The following is an 18,296-nucleotide window of genomic DNA, read 5'->3' as shown; positions in this document are numbered from 1 at the left end:
TGAGCTCTGCATAAGTTGTCCCCTCACTGTGGAACACTGTTTCCCATCCCCCTCTATGGCTCTTTCTTGATTGCCTAATTCATTCTTCAGCTCTCAGGCTAAAGCCATATTTCTATGGGGGAACCTTCCATCATCCCTCAGACAAGGTTGGATTCCCCCTTTACAAACTCATCACACTTGAAAAACCTGCTCAACATGCATCTTCCCTGCTAGATGTAAGCTCTATGAGGGTGGGGACCATGTCTCCTTCATTAACCATTATAGACACTAGATAAATACGATAGGCAATAAGGATAAACAGCATGCCTAAATAAAAGTATCAAGCTATATTATATATAATGGGCCTCTGATAATAGTCCTGGGATTTTTTTCCTTCATAGTTTTAGCATTTGCTTCTATACCTTGAGAATTAGAATTGAAACTCTGTACTCAAGCCAGGCACCAAAACTGCCCCAAAGACAAAACTAATCAGTTGCTGAGCTTTGATCAAGGCACCCAAAAGCCCAGGACCAAAAGCATGAGACATGCCATATCTTCCACTGTCCTAGAGCAAACTGATTTCTGTTTTTCATAAAACAAGAGATTTTTTAAAAGAAGAAGAAAAAAGGAAGGGAAAAGGGAACATTTGTCACCTACTGTGCCTTCCAGCAAAGATTCTTAAACCATCTAACCAATCTTTATTCCTCAAGTTTCTGGTGAGTTAGATAGTTGAAATGCTGTGTTTGTAAATATGTTTATGAGCAACAATGCCAGTAGCAATTATCATGTCATAAAACAATACACGCATCGGTGAAAAACATGGAACTAGTTTCTGAGACAACATCTGAGGCAAGCCAAGAGTAGCAACAGAACGACTGCATCCAAATCTGTTCGAAGAACCTGCCACACCTCCAAACCTGGCCTCACACACCTACCCAACACACAATTTAGCCTGTGAAGGTCGGGCATGGGAGCAAGAGAAAGAACATAATAGAAGGGAGAAGAACGGACAGAACTGGAAGAAAAGATAGGAAGGGAGTTTCAGGGCAACTGATACTCAGCAGAATAATGGGGGTGGTGAAAGGGGTAAGAATTGAAGTCCTCCTTGAGATCCCCCTCATCCCTCTTCCAATACACTCACTTCTATCTCTGTTAGGAACTAAATATGGCAGCATTTTCCAGAGTGCGAAACTTTTAAAAGAGAAAATCTAAAGGCCTGGGTTACCTCAGATTCATCATAAAATCTTCATGGTTCCCTCTGTTCAAGTGCAGGTCATTGGGGTAGACAAGAAAACTCACACACAGGATCATTAGGATCTCTATGGAATTCTTTCCTCGATCTACAAAGTCACCATTAAAAACATACGGGTTCCTCTCTGAGGGGAGACCATTCTGTGGAAGGAGGAGAAGGGAAAAAACAAGGAATTAAAAGAATATACTTTTAAAGTCAGGCTGTGTACATAACATCCCTGTTAATATGGAAAAAAGAGGCTGAGTCAGGTTCTTCCACCGGGAAAAATCTGCTCTCTCGCTTGAGCCAGTTTTACTCTTCCAGGGCAGGCATCTCCTGCAAAGGCCCTGAAAGTGACAAATCTGCTTGGGAATGGAAGATTCCAGGGAGGATGGGATGGTGCTAATTCTACCCACCACCTACTATGAGTTTCCTCTGAAAGGAGCTGATATTTGTCCTATCAAACATGGCTATTCTGACCTCTTCCTTCTCTTCTGAAAAGAGGGAAACTTCTACCCAAGGAAGACCACCAAACTAAGAGCCAGAAATCCTTTATTCTAAGGGGTCCTATGGTCAGCTCCTTGGGGCTGTGATTCCCCCAATTTGCAAAATGGGGATGGCACTACATCCCTCCCCAGATCACCTGGGAGAATGGAAATGAAAGTACTCAGGCAAGTGAAGAGTGCTACGTGATGTGACTGAGCAGCTCGGATGTACTGCCAGCGAGCAACTACACCAGGTGTGCAGAGCCCGGGTATATTCTCAGTAATCACTGACCGGGCCATATCAGTTTTTAAGTATTTTTAATATCACTCTTGAGTATGAAAAAATACTTTTAAACACAGTGTTAGCATGAAAAGCAGCAGAGATCAGAACAAAGGCCTGGTCTTTAAAATAGCTATTAATTCATTTAGTCCTATACTATAAAACTCTAAGACAAAACAAACACATGTAACATGGCTACATTTTCTCGATGTCATGTTTGATAGGGAGATGGCTATTTCCCTACTGCATGGCTTCTACTGCATAATAAGACAAATTCAAATGTTTTAAAAATATATTACACAGAGACAAATTTAACTACTCATATATAAAAATGCATGTCCTCCTTCAAAAAGGTTACCTTCGCCAGGCATGGTGGTTCATACCTTTAATCCCAGCACCTTGGGAGGATGAGGCGGGCAGATCACTTGAGGTCAGGAGTTTGAGACTAGCCTGGCCAACGTGACGAAATCCCATCTCTACTAAAAATACAAAAATTAGCCAGGCATGGTGGTGTGCACCTATAATCCCAGCTACTCAGGTGGTGAGGCAGGAGAATTGCTTGAACCCGGGAGGCAGAGGTTGCAATGAACCAGGACTGCACCACTGCACTCCAGCCTGGGCAACAGAGAAAGACTATGTCTAAAAAAAAAAAAAAGAAGAAAAGACCATCCTGGCTAACACACGGTGAAACCCCGTCTCCACTAAATATACCGAAAAAAAATTCTCCGGGCGTGGTGGCAGGCGCCTGTAGTCCCAGCTACTCAAGAGGCTGAGGCAGGAGAATGGAGCGAGCCCGGGAGGCGGAGCTGGCAGTGAGCGGAGATTGCACCACTGCACTCCAGCCTGGGCGATACAGCAAGACTCCATCTCAAAAAAGGAAAAAAAAAAAAAAGAAAAGAAAAGAAAAGAAAAGAAAAACAAAATGGCTACCTTCAGGAAATAATACACATATTCTAGAAATATTAATCTTTTTCAAATGATTTTCAAATTCCTCTTTTGTTAGATTTCTGACTACATTTAAAAATCTTATTAAACTCAATATCTTATTATGTATATACATTTTAAATTGCTCATATCAGTACAATAGAAATAACTGAAAAAATATAATACAGGTTACAGCATATAATTTAGGGATTCTAGAAAACATTTATACAATGTAACATGTTCTGAAGGCAATTTCAAACAAACAAACAAACAATGGCATAGTGTGATAAGAAGGTGAATTCTCTGGTCCAGGTCCATTCATTACCCATGTGTCCTTGGGCAAGTTATGTAACCTTTATGAGCTGTAGTTTTCTCATCTGTCAAGTGAGGATGATAGCTTCCATACTTACCACACACGGCTATTTTGGAACTCAAATGAGACCATGTGTATAAAATTGCATTAAAATGGTAAAGCAACATACAAATTAAGAGACTCATTTTATTATGACCATGTTATTTCTAATTCTAAGATTCTAATATTTTCTTTTTCTTTTTTTGAGATGGAGTTTCACTCTTGTTGCCCAGGCTGGAGTGCAATGGCACGATCTCAGCTCACCGCAACCTCCGCCTCCCAGGTTCAAGTGATTCTCCTGCCTCAGCCTCCCGAGTAGCTGGGATTACAGGCACCTGCCACCATGCCTGGCTAATTTTGTATTTTAAGTAGAGATGTGGTTTCATCATGTTGGTCAGGCTGGTCTTGAACTCCCAACCTCAGGTGATCCGCCTACCTCAGCCTCCCAAAGTGTTGTGATTACAGGCATGAGCCACTGCGCATGGCCCCAATATTTTCTTATGTATTAATTCATATAACCTTATTCACACTGAGCTTAGTGTAAACCAGTTGCAAAAATACAGGCTATCGTTCACCAAAATGTAAAGAAGTCTGGGCACAATGGCTCACAACAGTAATCCTAACACTTTGGGAAGCCGAGGTGGACGGATCGCTTGAGCCCAGGAGTTCAAGATCAGATTTGGAAACATGGCGAAACCCCTTCTCTACAAAAAGTACAAAAAAATTAGCCAGGTGTGATGGTGCACACCTGTAGTCCCAGCTACTCAGGAGGCTGAGGTGGGAGGATTGCCTGAGGCCTGGGAGGTCGAGGCGCAGTGGAGCTGAGATCACACCGCTGTATTCCAGCCTGGGTGACACAGTGAGACCCTGTCTAAAACAAACAAACAAACCAACCAACCAACCAACCAACCAACCAACCACAAAGAAAGGGGGAAGGATTCTGCATCTCTGATCTCTGTTACTCTTCCACCAGCCTTCAGCTGTCTAGGGTGAGTAAGCTAGAGGAACCTGAGGACTGTTGAAGGCTATAGACTCTTTTGGGATGTCCAGGTCTGAAGGGGGCTAGAAGAGCAGCGGCAGGGAGCCCTGGGGTGAAAACATGGAAGAACTAGGCCTGAGGGGATGGTGGACACTTGATTAAGGGGGTGGCTCTGCCTCAGAGCACGTGTGTGATCTTGGTTTGGAGGCAGGGGGAGCTGAAATGTTGGATCCTACTAGAAAAAGTGTAGGAAGATGTCTTCCACATCCTTGAAATGAAAAGAACAGATCACTTGCATTTAGGGGTACCTAGAAACACAGAGACTTCTTTTCACACTCGATGCAGGAGTAGAAACTGTTGTGCCTCCAACTATGGAAAGGCTTAACCTAGCTTAAGCAGAAAATAGAAAATGGAAATAAGCTAGTACCTTAGATGATCCGGCAACTAGAGAGAGACAGACCAATCAGATCTACTAAAGCAGATGGTCCCCAATAAAACAGGACTGCTGGAGGAAACAGAGAACTAGTTTGTTTTTAAAGTAATAAGAAGAACATACAAGAAAGAACAGAAACTTGTTAATTCTTGGCATTAAGAATATACTATTCAAACTTAAAATATCAATGGGTTGGCCGGGTGCAGTGGTTCATGCCTGTAATCCCAACACTTCAGGAGGCTGAGGTGGGTGGATCACGTGAGGTCAGGAGTTCAAGACCAGCCTGGCCAACATGGTGAAACCCCATCTCTACTGAAAGTACAAAAAATTAGCCAGGCGTGGTGGCACACACCTGTAATCCCAGCTACTCGGGAGGGTGAAGCTGAGGCAGGAGAATCACTTGAACCTGGGAGGCAGAGGTTGCGGTGAGCTGAGATTGTGCCAGTGCACTCCAGCCTGGGCAACACAGTGAGACTCTGTCTCAAAAAAAAAAAAAAAAAAAAAAAAAGCAATGGGTTAAAGGTAACTAGAAGAAAGAATGGTTGGGAAAATACATTATTGGCCTGAAAGAGCAAGCAGATGAAAAATCTCTTACTCTCATCATTTTGAGTAAAATCAAAATGATGAAAATCAGGAAGAATAAATAAGAGACTAGCATTCTAAGCCAAGAGACTTAATATGCTAATAATAAGCATTTCAAAATCAGGAAAAAGGAACAGATGAAGAGGCGATAATTACAAAAATAAGAGAGAACATTTTCTATGGTTAAAAAAGAGACTTCAATTTGAAGCTTGAAACATGACTTCTACACACAATTGATGGGGACAAAATCCCTACCACCTGGTAAAAAGATTAGAAGAGGCCAGAGAGAAAGAACAAGTTACAAAAGGAAAAGAATCAGCCTAGCATCAGACTTCTCATCTATAGTAGTGGGAGGTAGGAGACGGTAGAATAAAATTTACAAATTAAAGAGGAAAAAGGACTTTGAACCAAGATTTCTACAGTGGCCAAGACATTAAGTTCTCAGGGTGATAGAAAAATACTTGCAGATGTGTAAAGAGATCAACTATCACCAACAACATAAATGCTCAGGGTGAAAGACAGACATGCAAATGTGTAGTATTTAATATCACAAAAACAGCAAACATATATCAATTGCTTGTTATGTACCAGGCACAGTTTTAGGTGCTAGGAACACAGAAGTAAACAATACAAAGTCCCTGTATTCGAGGAGCCTGCATTCAGAGAAGATAGCATCCACATGCCCCACTGAGGAAAACACTCAACAAAACACTGTAACTAAATAACCATACTAACATTTAAAAGTCCCTGGCCGGGCGCGGTGGCCCACGCCTATAATCCCAGCACTTTGGGAGGCCGAGGTGGGCGGATCACCTGAGGTCGGGAGTTCGAGACCAGCCTGACCAACATGGAGAAACCCTGTTTCTACTAAAAATACAAAATTAGCCAGGTGTGGTGGCACATGCCTGTAATCCCAGCTACTTAGGAGGCTGAGGCAGGAGAATCGCTTGAACCCGGGAGGCGGAGGTTGCAGTAAGCCAAGATCATGCCATTGCACTCCAGCCTGGGCCACAAGAGTGAAACTCCGTCTCAAAAAAAAAATAAAAGTCCTCAAGTCAGGGAAAGATCAAGAGGAAAGAATACAGATGTGAACAATGAATCATGAAACATATAATTATATATAAATCAATATGACAATATGAAACTTGCATTTAAGTATTAAGCAAAGATTCCAGAAGTAGAAGAGACATGCTATGAAGGAAAACCTAATAATGGTCAGGAACTAAAACTATGGTATGAGCAATAGCTAGGATTTACAGGGGAGGTGAGAGGAGAAAAATAAAATGCTCTAGAAATCTTAACTGAGTGGGAGACATGGAGTGTGTAAACAGTTATCTTATTGAGAGAGAGAGAGGATTGCAGTGGAAGAATAAAGTTATAGCTATTTGAGAAATACACACATATACATTATTTACCAGAAATGTCAGCAGTGGGAAGGTAACCACTAGTGAACGGAAAAGCAGAGTAAAAATTCCAAATAAAACAATAAAAAATAAAACTTTACCAAAACAGCAAAAAGAAAAGGAAAAGGGTGAAACAAAGTGAAATAGCAAAGTAGAAGAAAAAATTTCAAATATATCTGTTGTTATACTAAGTGTGAATGGATTAAATTCTCTCATTAAAATACCAAGATTACCAGGCTGTGTTAAAATACAAAAACCCAGATATATAGTGTTCATGAGAAATATACATTAAAAAGAAGGTAAGAGAAGGTTGAATATGAGGTAGATGCAACAAAAAGAAAGCAAGAATGGAAATATTAATACCGGGCAAAGTAGAGTTTAAGATTAAAGTACTAAACAGGATCACAAAGCAACATTATGTCATAATAAAAGGCACTTTATGAAAAAAATACAACTCATGAACTTATAGTCAATAAAAGAACACATTTTTGCTTCATACATTTAACTACTAAATGCAAGAAGAAATTGTTTAAAAATACACAGTGTGTTATTCAGATTGAATTACTGCTTTAAAATAATGTCCATAAATTCTTTGGCACTCTGTTTACAAGGTGAAGCCTAATTTGCCTCCCCTTGAGTAGAAGCAAGACTTACTGACTTGCTTCTCATGAAGAGAAAAAAAAGCAAAAGTGATGATGTACAACTTTGGAGACTAAGTCATAAAAGACACTGCAGCTTCCTGCATGCTTTCTTTCTTGGATCACTCACTTTGGGGAAAGCCAGCTGCTCTGTCACAAGAAGAATCAGGCAGCCTTGTGGAGAAGCCCATGTGGCTGTTCTGCCAACAGTCAGTGAGGAACTGAGATGCTGTGTCTACAGCCACATGAATGAACCATCTTGGAAATGGGTGCCTCAGCCCCAATCAACTTTTCAGATGACTGCAGCCCTGGCCAGTAGTTTGACTGCTACCTCATGAGAGATCCTGAGCCAGAATCCATCCAGCTAAGCTTGACCCAAATTTCTGACCCACAGAAACTGTGAGATACTAAATGTTTATAGTGTTAAGTCATTAAGTATTGAGGTAATTTGTTGCACAGCAGCATAATATACATATTTAGGTATATATAATAGAAAAAATATGGGAAAATTGAATATACAACCAATAAACTTGATTTAATATATGAAGAACTTTGTGTATTACAAATAAGAAAATACAGCTGACCCTTAAACAACACAGCTTTGAACTGCATGGGTCCACTTATATGTGGCTCTTCTCCCTCTGCCACCCCTAGACAGCAAGACCAATCCCGCCTCTTCCTCCTCCTCAGCCTACTCAACATGAAGATAAAGACCTTGGTGATGATCCACTTCCACTTAATGAGTAGTAAATATATTTTCTCTTCTTTTATATATATATATATATATATATATTTGAGAGAGAGAGTCTTGCCCTGTCGCCTACATTGGAGTGCAGTGATGCAATCTCGGCTCACTGCAACCTCTGCCTCCCAGGCTCAAGCGATTCTCTGTAGATTATCTGTAGATTCTCAAGCGAATCCCTGCCTCAGCCTCTGTAGTAGCTGGGATTACAGGCCTGTGCCACCACGCCTGGCTAATTTTTGTATTTTTAGTAGAAACGGGGTTTCGCCATGTTGGCCAGGCTGGTCTCGATCTCCTGGCCTCAAGTGATTCACCTACCTCAACCTCCCAAGGTGCTAGGATTACAGGCATGAGCTACTACACCTGGCCTAAGATTTTCTTAATAATATATTTTTTTCTCTAGCTTATAATTATATAACATACAAAATATGTGCTCATCAACTGTTTATGTTATTGCTAAGGCTTCCAGTCAACAGTAGGCTATTAGTTGTTAAGTTTTGGGGGAGTCAAAATTATATGTGGATTTTCAACTGTATGGGGAATTGGTACCCCTAACCCCAGCATTGCTCAAGGCTCAACACTATAATTAATTTTTTATATGTCCACGGAACTTTTATGAGAATCAGTCTCGTACTTGACTTCAAAGAACTCTTAAGAAATTCAAAATAAGAAAAATGTCACAGGATACAGTCTCATAAAAATGTGATTAGAAAAAAAGTCTAGCTCCTTGAATTAAGATTCTTGGAAATTAAAAATTATCATCTTAATAAGTATTATATCAAAGAGAAAATTAAAAGCAAAATTACAAGTGCAATAGAAGGCCTAGTTAACACTAAAATCAGAAAAGATGTGTGGCCTTAAATGCCTTCATTATTAAAGATGTTCACGAAAGATGGTATTCATCTTAGGAAATTAGAAAAAGAACAATAAAACCCATCAAATAAGGAGAAGAGCTGAAACTAAGGAAATAGAAAAGAAATAAAAAGGATAATTTGGGTTTATATAAACCCAAATTTTATTGGTTCTTTCTTTGAACCAATTTTATGATTTCCTTGAAAATCATCCATTTCCTAGCAAAACTGATTCAAAAGAAGAGGAAAACATGAACAGTGCACTGGCCCCATGTGGCTTTCTAGCAGAACTCTATTTTAATTTTCATGAGCAAATAGTTTTAATGTGACTTCAACCCATGGTGCCCAACCTTGATTGCACATTAGAATCACCTGGGTGACTGCAGTGTATAGCCAAGTTTGAGTTTGCAACCCAGGGATTCAAATTATTATAAGTAAGAGAAAAACATGAAAATCTCTCCAACTCATTTTATGAAACCAGTATAACCTTAATTTCAAAATTTAAGGAAAGCATCCAATAGTCTAAAATTACATTTATTATGTTTGAATGGTAAACACACTTTCTATTGCGATGACAGATTTTCTTGTATTAAAACTTCTTATCTCGAATTAAACCAGAATTTGTTGTGGGTAAATTCTTTGCTACCTCTGTGATGTCTTATTTCACCTCTACTATGAGCAAAGAGTAATGAATGTCTTCAGTTAAACCTCATTTTAAGCCCCAAATAGTAATGGTCAACTAATCCACCCACCTTATGCAACACACTTGACACTCAATAAGCTTTAACCTTTTCAGAAAATCTTCAAGATTTTCTTCAAGAATCTCACGTCTTCAAGAGATTAAGACTTGTGATAATAAAGCTCATTTAACAGAGTATGTCACTATCTCTGAAAGTGATTCTAAAAGGAGTCCTGAATGTATGCTGAACTCCTTTCAGTGTTAAGCCCCTCAAGACAACCACATCAAAGAGGGCAAGACTCATTTGGATGTGTAAGATCTGCCCTGTTGTTCCAGGATTAGTCGTATTACTTTATATAGTTTGGGTTTGAATCCACTTTAGTCTTAGAGTAATAAGGGAACTAAAAAGCACACAGGATGATGAGGAACTAGTCTACTGGGATGTGAGTGTCTAGGATATTTAGGATTCCGGCTACTGACACTTCTCCAGGTTTCCTTCAAAGAAGCAAAACCTCATGCCATAAAACATGCTTCACCCAGTTCCAGTAAACGAAACCCTCTGGCTCATTCTGCAGCTAATATGCAACAAACCGTCTATGACATGGTGATTAAGTTGACAGATACAGAAAGTCCAGAGTAGCTACAACTCTGAACTGCAGTCAGATGACCTGTAGGGGGAAAAATAGCAGACCATAATTAATTAACTTAAACAGAGACAAAAACCAGATGTTTCCCACAGTCTCGCCTATTTCCTATGGAAGCATTTTACAACAGACATCTGGAAATTATCCCAGTGAATTTGGACATTTCCTGAAGGCACATCAAACAATAAGCTCTGGTCAACTCCACATTAATTTTCTTCTTCTGCAAACCCTATTTCAGAGGTCTGTTCTGATTGTAACATACTACCTTCACCTCAAAAGGAAAATAAAATTGGCCACTGTGGCAGTGTGAAGCATTTCAGTGACAGAAAATAAAGAAAATGTTTGACTACCTTGACAGCTGGAAAATTATGGGTGTAGCGGGTGGAGGATGGTGGGGAAGAGAGAAAAAAAAGGAAAACAAGGCAGTAAGGCTTCCACTGGATAGCATCAGGATGGTACCCACAGGGTTAAGAGTTCATTAGCATCTCTCTGTTCACATGCATCTCTTTTTCAGCGATAGGAGGTCACCACTCACGGCATCAATTTAACAAACTAATTTGGTGATACTTGATCTAAAATTTCAAGCTTTCTATTCAACGAGGGAAAAATGTCTTGTAATTTTACTAAAGCTGAGGCTCTGAAAGAAGTATTTCAAACTGGTCACTCTAATTAAGCAACAGGGCTGATTAAAATTAATCTTTTCAGAAAATAAAATCTAAAAATATGACCTAATGATATGTAAATTACTTCACTTGATGATAAGATTATATTTGAAGCCATGTAAAGTTGAGATGCCCTTTTAGCAAAGGTCTGTTGTTAAGAGTATGGTACCCAGTGGGGAAGAGTCCTTTTCAAACCCAGATGCGATTCTGAGTTGAAAATGTTTCCCTTAGTATTAAGGTGCTAGCTGATACAATTTTTAAGGACAACCAAATATTAAAGAAACCAAAATCTCAAAACAATCAATGAAGAACAATAATTGCTACAAATCCCATCATTTATTGTAGGGCACCACAAAAAGTGTGTGAGAATAAAATCTTTCGTGATCCTCCAAAACTTCCCTTCATGATTTAGGCACTTACTAAATTACTAAAATTATTTGAAGAGATCATCAGAAATGTCTTCTCTTCCAGGAAGTCTTCCATAAGGTTAGGTGCTCTGCCAATGGGTTCTTTGAGGACTCCATGCTGATCCCAATCATAACATGTCCAACCCTGAACTATCTTGTCTTTTTATCAGCCAACCTTCCCCACTAAACTGTGATGTCTTTGGGGCCAACAACTGTGTTTTAGTCATACTGTATTGCCAACCCTTAGTAGAGTGCCTCATTCATAATAGGTGTTTCATAAATATATGTTAAATCAACTTTGTATGGTCCTTTAGTGTTTATATGATACCTTGAACATTACAGGGACCAGAAAAAAGTTTACTGAATGAATGCATTAGTAGACAGATTCACTTTTGCATATGGTGAGTTATAATGATAGAAGTCTTGAACCAAACCAACCACTTGGATGAAAAGAGTAATATGGTGAGGCCTCTCAGTGACCCTACATTAGAACAGTCTCTCAGGCTGTGCCCTTAGTTGGCTTTGGGCCAGCCCCAGCCTTAGAGCCTATTCATGCTATGCTGTATAAAAGAACTGATGAGGAAGAAAGTGTCTAGCAAACCACCAATTGAGATGAATTAAAATTTTGTCTTAATTCAAAGCCTGAGGTTTTCCTACTTACTCTTGTGAGTGATGGAGAGAATCAGTTAGTCATAGTATAACATAAACTTTGGTCACTTATAGCTCCAAAAATCTCCAACAGGATGTAGTTTGCCAAACTATTCCCCACAATTCAAGATCTATTGCTCTTAAAAACAATAATAAAATAAAGGTAAGTGAAAGCACGGCCACTAACTACTTCTAAACAAAAGATTAGGAGCCCGTGGTTACACTGATGTGACTCAATTGTAGCTTCTATCAATGAACCAGAGTCAGGTATGACATACAATTGGGATTCAATCAGTTGTTGACAAATTGATTAGTACAACGCATTACAGTGAGAAACAAAGACCATCACAGAAATTCTACTATTTCCCGAAGCAATCAAGTGATTGCTTAGGTCATAGTTATGCACCTCCTGTAATCTGAGCAGGAAACCTTCGTGTGTGATGCTACCAAGAGAAATCCATCACCCCCCAACCCCCTCACCACTCTCTTCCTTTGAGATGTGCTTCTTCCTTTCTTCCTTATCTATTTTTATGGCCCAGTGCTCTTCTCCTAACTAAGCTTTCTCTTTCTTCATGCTCTCTCATCCTCCTATTCCTAAGACCCAATATCCTCATTCATACTATAAGCATTCCTTAAATGGATTTTCCAGATCACTGAAGCTTATTCCTTTGAAAGCTAAAATGCCTTTAAAAATTACTTTAACCATTTTGGTTGGAAGTTTTTAAAATGTGCCATTTGCTCCCTTTACTTCTTCTTATTTTTTTCAGATGGAGTCTCGCTCTGTTGCCCAGGCTGGAGTGCAGTGGCACGATCTCGGCTCATTGCAACCTCCGCCTCCCGGGTTCAAGCAATTCTTCTGCCTCAGCCTCCTGAGTAGCTGGGACTACGGGTGCATGCTACCACGCCCAGCTAATTTTTGTATTTTTAGTAGGGACAGGGTTTCACCATATTGGCCAGGCTGCTCTTGAACTCCTGACCTCATGATCCACCTGCCTCGGCCTCCCAAAGTGCTGGGATTAGAGGCATGAGCCACGCGCCTGGTCCCCTTTACTTCTTAAGAGTATACACCTTATAACTTGAAACTCTCTTGACCTTGCAGGCTCATCAGTCTAAACATCCCCTCAGGCACTTCTGACAAGGCAAGAACTCTCTTCCCTACACTCCACAGCTCCAGATCGCTGAGTATTAGTATTTCAGTTTTTATCTCATTTTTATAGTTCTGTCTTTTAATTTTCTTTTCTTTTCTTTTCTTTTCTTTTTTTTCTGAGACAGAGTTTTGCTCTTGTCGCCCAGGCTGCAGTGCAATGGCACAATCTTGGCTCACTGCAACCTCTGCCTCTCGGGTTCAAGTAACTCTCCTGCCTCAGCCTCCCAGGTAGCTGGGATTACAGGCATGCACCACCATGCGAAGCTAATTTTTTTTGTATTTAGTAGAGAATGGGGTTCCACCATGTTGGTTGGGCTGGTCTCGAAATCTTGACCTCAGGTGATCCACCCGCCTCAGCCTCTCAAAGTGCTGGGATTACAGGCGTGAGCCACCGTGCCCGGCCAGAACGTTTTAATTTTCATTGCTGTCATTATGTCTGACTTTTCCATCTTCACCTCCCACTCCCTAATCTGCTGTGGGGTGGGTAGCCAGACAGGCAAACTCATGTGAACCTTGTGTGAGAGAAGGTTTTACTGATACTGGTTCATGGGTCTTTGAGTAAGAGGCCTAAGGCCTGTCCTGTGAGTAGGGTTCACTGGATTTGTGTCAACAATTTCAAGCGTTCAGAGACCCTTTTTACTTAATTCTGGGTTTGGGACATATGAGTGGTAAGTGAAGGTAAGTAAAGTAGGCTGAAGTTTGACATTGGGATAGGTGGGGTATCGCTGTCACTTATATTTATATAGAAACACTGTTTCCAGAACAGCTTGTATTCATGCTTTTAGGCCGCGGTACATTCATGCAAACTATCATCATTCTCCAGTTAAACTGCAGACAAAAATAAATAAGACAGAAAAGGGCAAAATCCTGACTTTGGTAAATCAGAGATCATCAGATGGCCGGGGCTTCCTCAGATATCTCTGTGTCCCAGCCTTTCATTTCCCTGCTTTTAACTTAGGACATTCTTTTGCTATAAGCTAAGCGACCAAGCACCATCACCCCCAAGCTCTACGTGTCATTCTCCCATCTGAGACACCATTAAGTACACTACCTTTCCAGCTTCTTTTTTTCTTTTTTTTTTTTGAGACAGAGTTTTGCTCTTGTCCCCCAGGCTGAAGTGCAATGGTACGATCTTGGCTCATTGCAACCTCCACTTCCCGGGTTCAAGCGATTCTCCTGCCTCGGCCTCCTGAGTAGCTGGGATCACAGGCACGCACCACCACATCTGGCTAATTTTTGTATTTTTATTAGAGACAGGGGTTTCATCATGTTGACCAGGCTGGTCTCGAACTCCTGACCTCAAGAGATCCGTCCACCTCAGCCTCCTGAAGTGCTAGGATTGCAGGCATGAGCCACTGTGCCCGGCCTTTTTCCTTTTTCTAGATAAATGAAAGTAATGTATTTATTCACTTATTATAAATTCCTTTAAAATAATAATATAGTTTCCGGGTTTTCTGCTGTACCGCTGTTGAAAATACTAATGATATTGTTGATCAGCTATTTTCCCCATTGCTTTATCATTGTTGCTATTTTCCTCTTTTTTAAAAAATAAATTTTACCATGTACATTCAAGGTATAATATATCATGATGTTACAGAATACATACATATAGTAAAAAGGTTACTATAGTGAAGCAAATTAAAGTATCCATCATCTGACATAGCTACCCAATTTTTGTTCTTTTGTGGCAATAGCAGCTAAAATCTACTCATTTGGCATGAATCCCATATATGGTACAATTTTATTACCTATAGTCCTCGTGTTGTACGCTAGATCTCTTTTCAGTTTCTTAAAGTGGAAACTTGCTGTCATCAATGGCTCTTCCCTCGGTTTCCCCACTTAAACCAGGCAGTTTCGAGATTCTGGTGTATGTGGTTCATTCCATGTCCAAGATGCATTTTACCTTCTTCTCACTCATGCCTGCCAGAATTCTAATCCATGGCTCTTGCACACTTCTGTTTTCCAGACATCCCTCTCACCTCTCTACCCAAATCCATCCTAAATATAACAGTGCCCTAGTCTTTCATCACTGGGCTAGCAATCTCCATTTCCTTAGCACTGTCATTGGTTAGCTCTCCAAATATATCCTGCTTGCATTTGAATGCTATATTTTCACCTTTAGTTCCTTTTATAGTACTTCTTACCACCCACCTCCTCCTGTTCAATCTTTACATTAGCACCTTCCAGTTTTATATGTTCCATATAGTTTTGCAGACAGAATTAAAGAAATATGTTAGAATTCTCTTTTCTCATCTGTCTACTCCAGAGTCCTATCCCTTATCGCACTTTCATACGAAATAAAGAAATTTTCTTTTCTAAATGCCTTGGAATTTAGTGACTACGTTCCCGATTTAATTTACTCAACTATTTTCCCTTTTATATATTTCCCAAGACTCTAGATAAAGAATGACCAGGTTTGTTGTTGTTCTCCACATGCCCTGCCCCCTCCTCCTTCCTCACATTGTAATTGTCAACAATAGCCGGACCGCACTTCTGAACATTTGGTGTGGAGCTACGTCCCAAGTTAAATAAATCCCATCCCCTGTCCATCCTTCCACCTTTCCCACGGCACTCCAGTGGGGCCAGTAGAATCTCCATTTCATGGTCAATGCAGCCCCTTCCACCTTCAACTTATTCAGAAAGGCTTCTCTCCTCCATAGGCCTGGGCTTCCTCCAGAGCACAGCAGCACTCCTGACTCCTGCAGCCCTTCTGAAGGAAAGGACCCACCCATCCCCAGGACACCCACCTCAGGCCCAGGAGCAGGGGAGGCTCTGCTTGCCCCCAGGGCTGCTCACAGAGAAACACCCCCTCACCCTCCTTTCAGGCCCATGACCTCTGACTAAACTTCCTTCCCCTGCTCCTCATCTGGGTCCACGTGGTGCCCCCCACTGTTGAACACACCTGCTTTCCAGGTCCTTGCCCACCTCATTGCCAATACTCTCTTTCGATGGCTTGGGCTGCCCATGTTCTAGGCTCCACCCCAGGGCATCCCTTGCCCTGGGACTGCTCCCCCTGCACTTCCCACCATCCTACCTCCTAAGGCCTTCACTGCAGTCAGCCTGCTCCCTGACACAGTCGGTCAGCATTCCAGTCCTACTACCCTCCTACTTCTCCCAGTTGACTGGCCCATCCTGGCTTCTCTTCCTTCCCTACCCAGCTTAGATTCTGTGGCTGATGTCCAGAATTGCTCTTTCACCAGCCCCCTCGGCTCCCTGCCAGCAAACCTTCGCCTGGACTTCCTACACCAATCTGCTACTTGGGACACCTCCTGACACTCTCTGACAGTCACACTCTACGTCCTGGCTTGGGCCTGCTGAAGTCTCAATGGAACCTCTTCCTAGGTGCTGGCTCCACCCACTCCTGGTTTGGCCTGTCCTCTTCCCTTCTAAGCTGCTAATCTAATGCATGAAGTGAAAACCTTGTATTTCTATTATAATTTATTATTTTAAAAATGCTTTTGGATACTTATTTTATCCAGAATACAACCTCTTATGGGGTGGAAGCTCAAGATAATATTGCAGCTGAAAAAAAAATTGCAGTTCATGGAGGTTGTATGGCTCACTCAAGCTCTCACAGCCTCAAAGAGTGGAACTGATTGGTCATCAAAATGTGGCAGGCCAGGTCTCACTAACGCAGGCCTCCATAACAACTGTTTCAGTACTGACTGAGTGGTTCAGTTAAATATTAAAAGCTCAAAGAGCCAGTGCCCTATACAAAGGCTGGAATGTAACAAAAGCCCACCAAGAGTTTTGTCTAGGCCTTTCCTGGGCCTTAAAGTATGGCAAGATAACGAAGGAATTCTTAACAGGACCTATTTAGGATTAAACAAGTTTTACTGGGGGTCTGAAGAAACTCCACAGGTCTCCACAAACAAGTTTATTGGGGGTCTGAAGGAACTCCCCAAACATCCATGATTTAGCAGGAGACAAGATAAGGGTAATCATCCCGGCACATGGACCGATTTAGATTAAGTAAATTTACTGAGGCTCCAGAGGAAGGTCTTCAGGACTCAGACCTTAGTTATAGATTAAAAGAAGTTAATCACTTATGTCTTTAGATGAGTGCACACTTAACACGTAGGCATATAGCTTAGAAGGTATATAAGCTCTGGAAAACTTTCTAATTTTGAGTTGGTCTGGTGATAATTTCCAGGCCTTCTCCCTGGAGCCACTTACAGAAATAAAAACTCTCTTCCTTCCCAGTTCATCTGTATCTCGTTATTGGGCCATGAGAAATAGCAGCCCAACCCTCAGTTTGGTCCAGGAACAATAATGTTAGAGGTGTTTGAACCAGAGCATGCAGAAACCCCAATTACTTTTGCACCAACCTAATAAAACAGTTGTAGTAAAGAAGCCAGCTAAAACCCACCAAAACCGAGATGGCAACAAGAGTGACCTCTGGTCATTCTCACAGCTATACTCCCACCAGCACCATGACAGTTTACAAATGCCATGGCAACCTCAGGAAGTTACCCTATATGGTCTAAAAAGGGGAGGCATGAATAATCCACCCCTTGTTTAGCATATCATCAAGAAATAACCATAAAAATGGGCAACCAGCAGCCCTTGGGGATGCTCTGTCTATGGAGTAGCCATTCTTTTATTCTTTTACTTTCTTAATAAACTTGCTTTCACTTTAGTCTATGGACTCACCCTGAATTCTTTCTTGTGCGAGATCCAAGAATCCTTTCTTGGGGTCTGGATCGGGACCCCTTTCTGGTAACAATAATAATCAGAATACATTTTCTTTCCACCCATCTGAGATACCTATGCTATGCCCAATTATTTGACATGCTAGTTGTGGGGATCACAGGGGTAGATGAACAATAAATGCATTAATCAAAAAGAGACATTCAGAAGACCAGTGTAAAGGGGTAACCACTGCGAAGGCAGGGATCTCAAGATCAGTTTTCCATATGCAGTCAGCCATCCCTGAAGCAAACATTCAGGCTGTAACTCTTGGCCCAGAGACAGAAAAAAATCCAATCAAAGAGATGCAGAGAAAATCCATGCTGGCCAAGCAGTTTTGTGCCCTCTGTGCTGGCTCTCACAAGCCAAATGCAATAAATGAAGAGGAGGCACAGCACTGGAAGAACAACTGAGCCCATGGATGGCGAATCAGGGCAGAAAAGAGAGCATGCTGGAACTCATTCCTTATCATAAGCAACTCCACTCATGCATAATTAGTGTGCACTGGAAGAGAAGACTTGTATGTGACATGCTCATCCCT

General features: G+C 41.1%; 1 protein-coding gene across 2 annotated transcripts in view; it reads right to left on the bottom strand.

Annotated features, from left to right (window-relative positions):
- The window catches only part of PPEF1 (protein phosphatase with EF-hand domain 1), a 153,396-nt gene that overhangs the window by 47,456 nt on the left and 87,644 nt on the right, over positions 1 to 18,296 (bottom strand). For both annotated transcript variants that reach the window (XM_055376684.2, XM_031005700.3), the window contains exon 12: positions 1,205 to 1,371. In XM_055376684.2, the coding sequence (XP_055232659.1) occupies positions 1,205 to 1,371 (167 nt within the window). The remainder of the gene's footprint in view (positions 1 to 1,204; positions 1,372 to 18,296) is intronic.

The sequence above is a fragment of the Gorilla gorilla genome, chromosome X, assembly GCF_029281585.2.
Source record: "Gorilla gorilla gorilla isolate KB3781 chromosome X, NHGRI_mGorGor1-v2.1_pri, whole genome shotgun sequence".
NCBI classification, from domain to species: Eukaryota; Metazoa; Chordata; class Mammalia; order Primates; family Hominidae; genus Gorilla; species Gorilla gorilla.
Note: the sequence above shows the minus strand (reverse complement) of the source record. Positions and strands in the feature narration are given on the sequence as shown.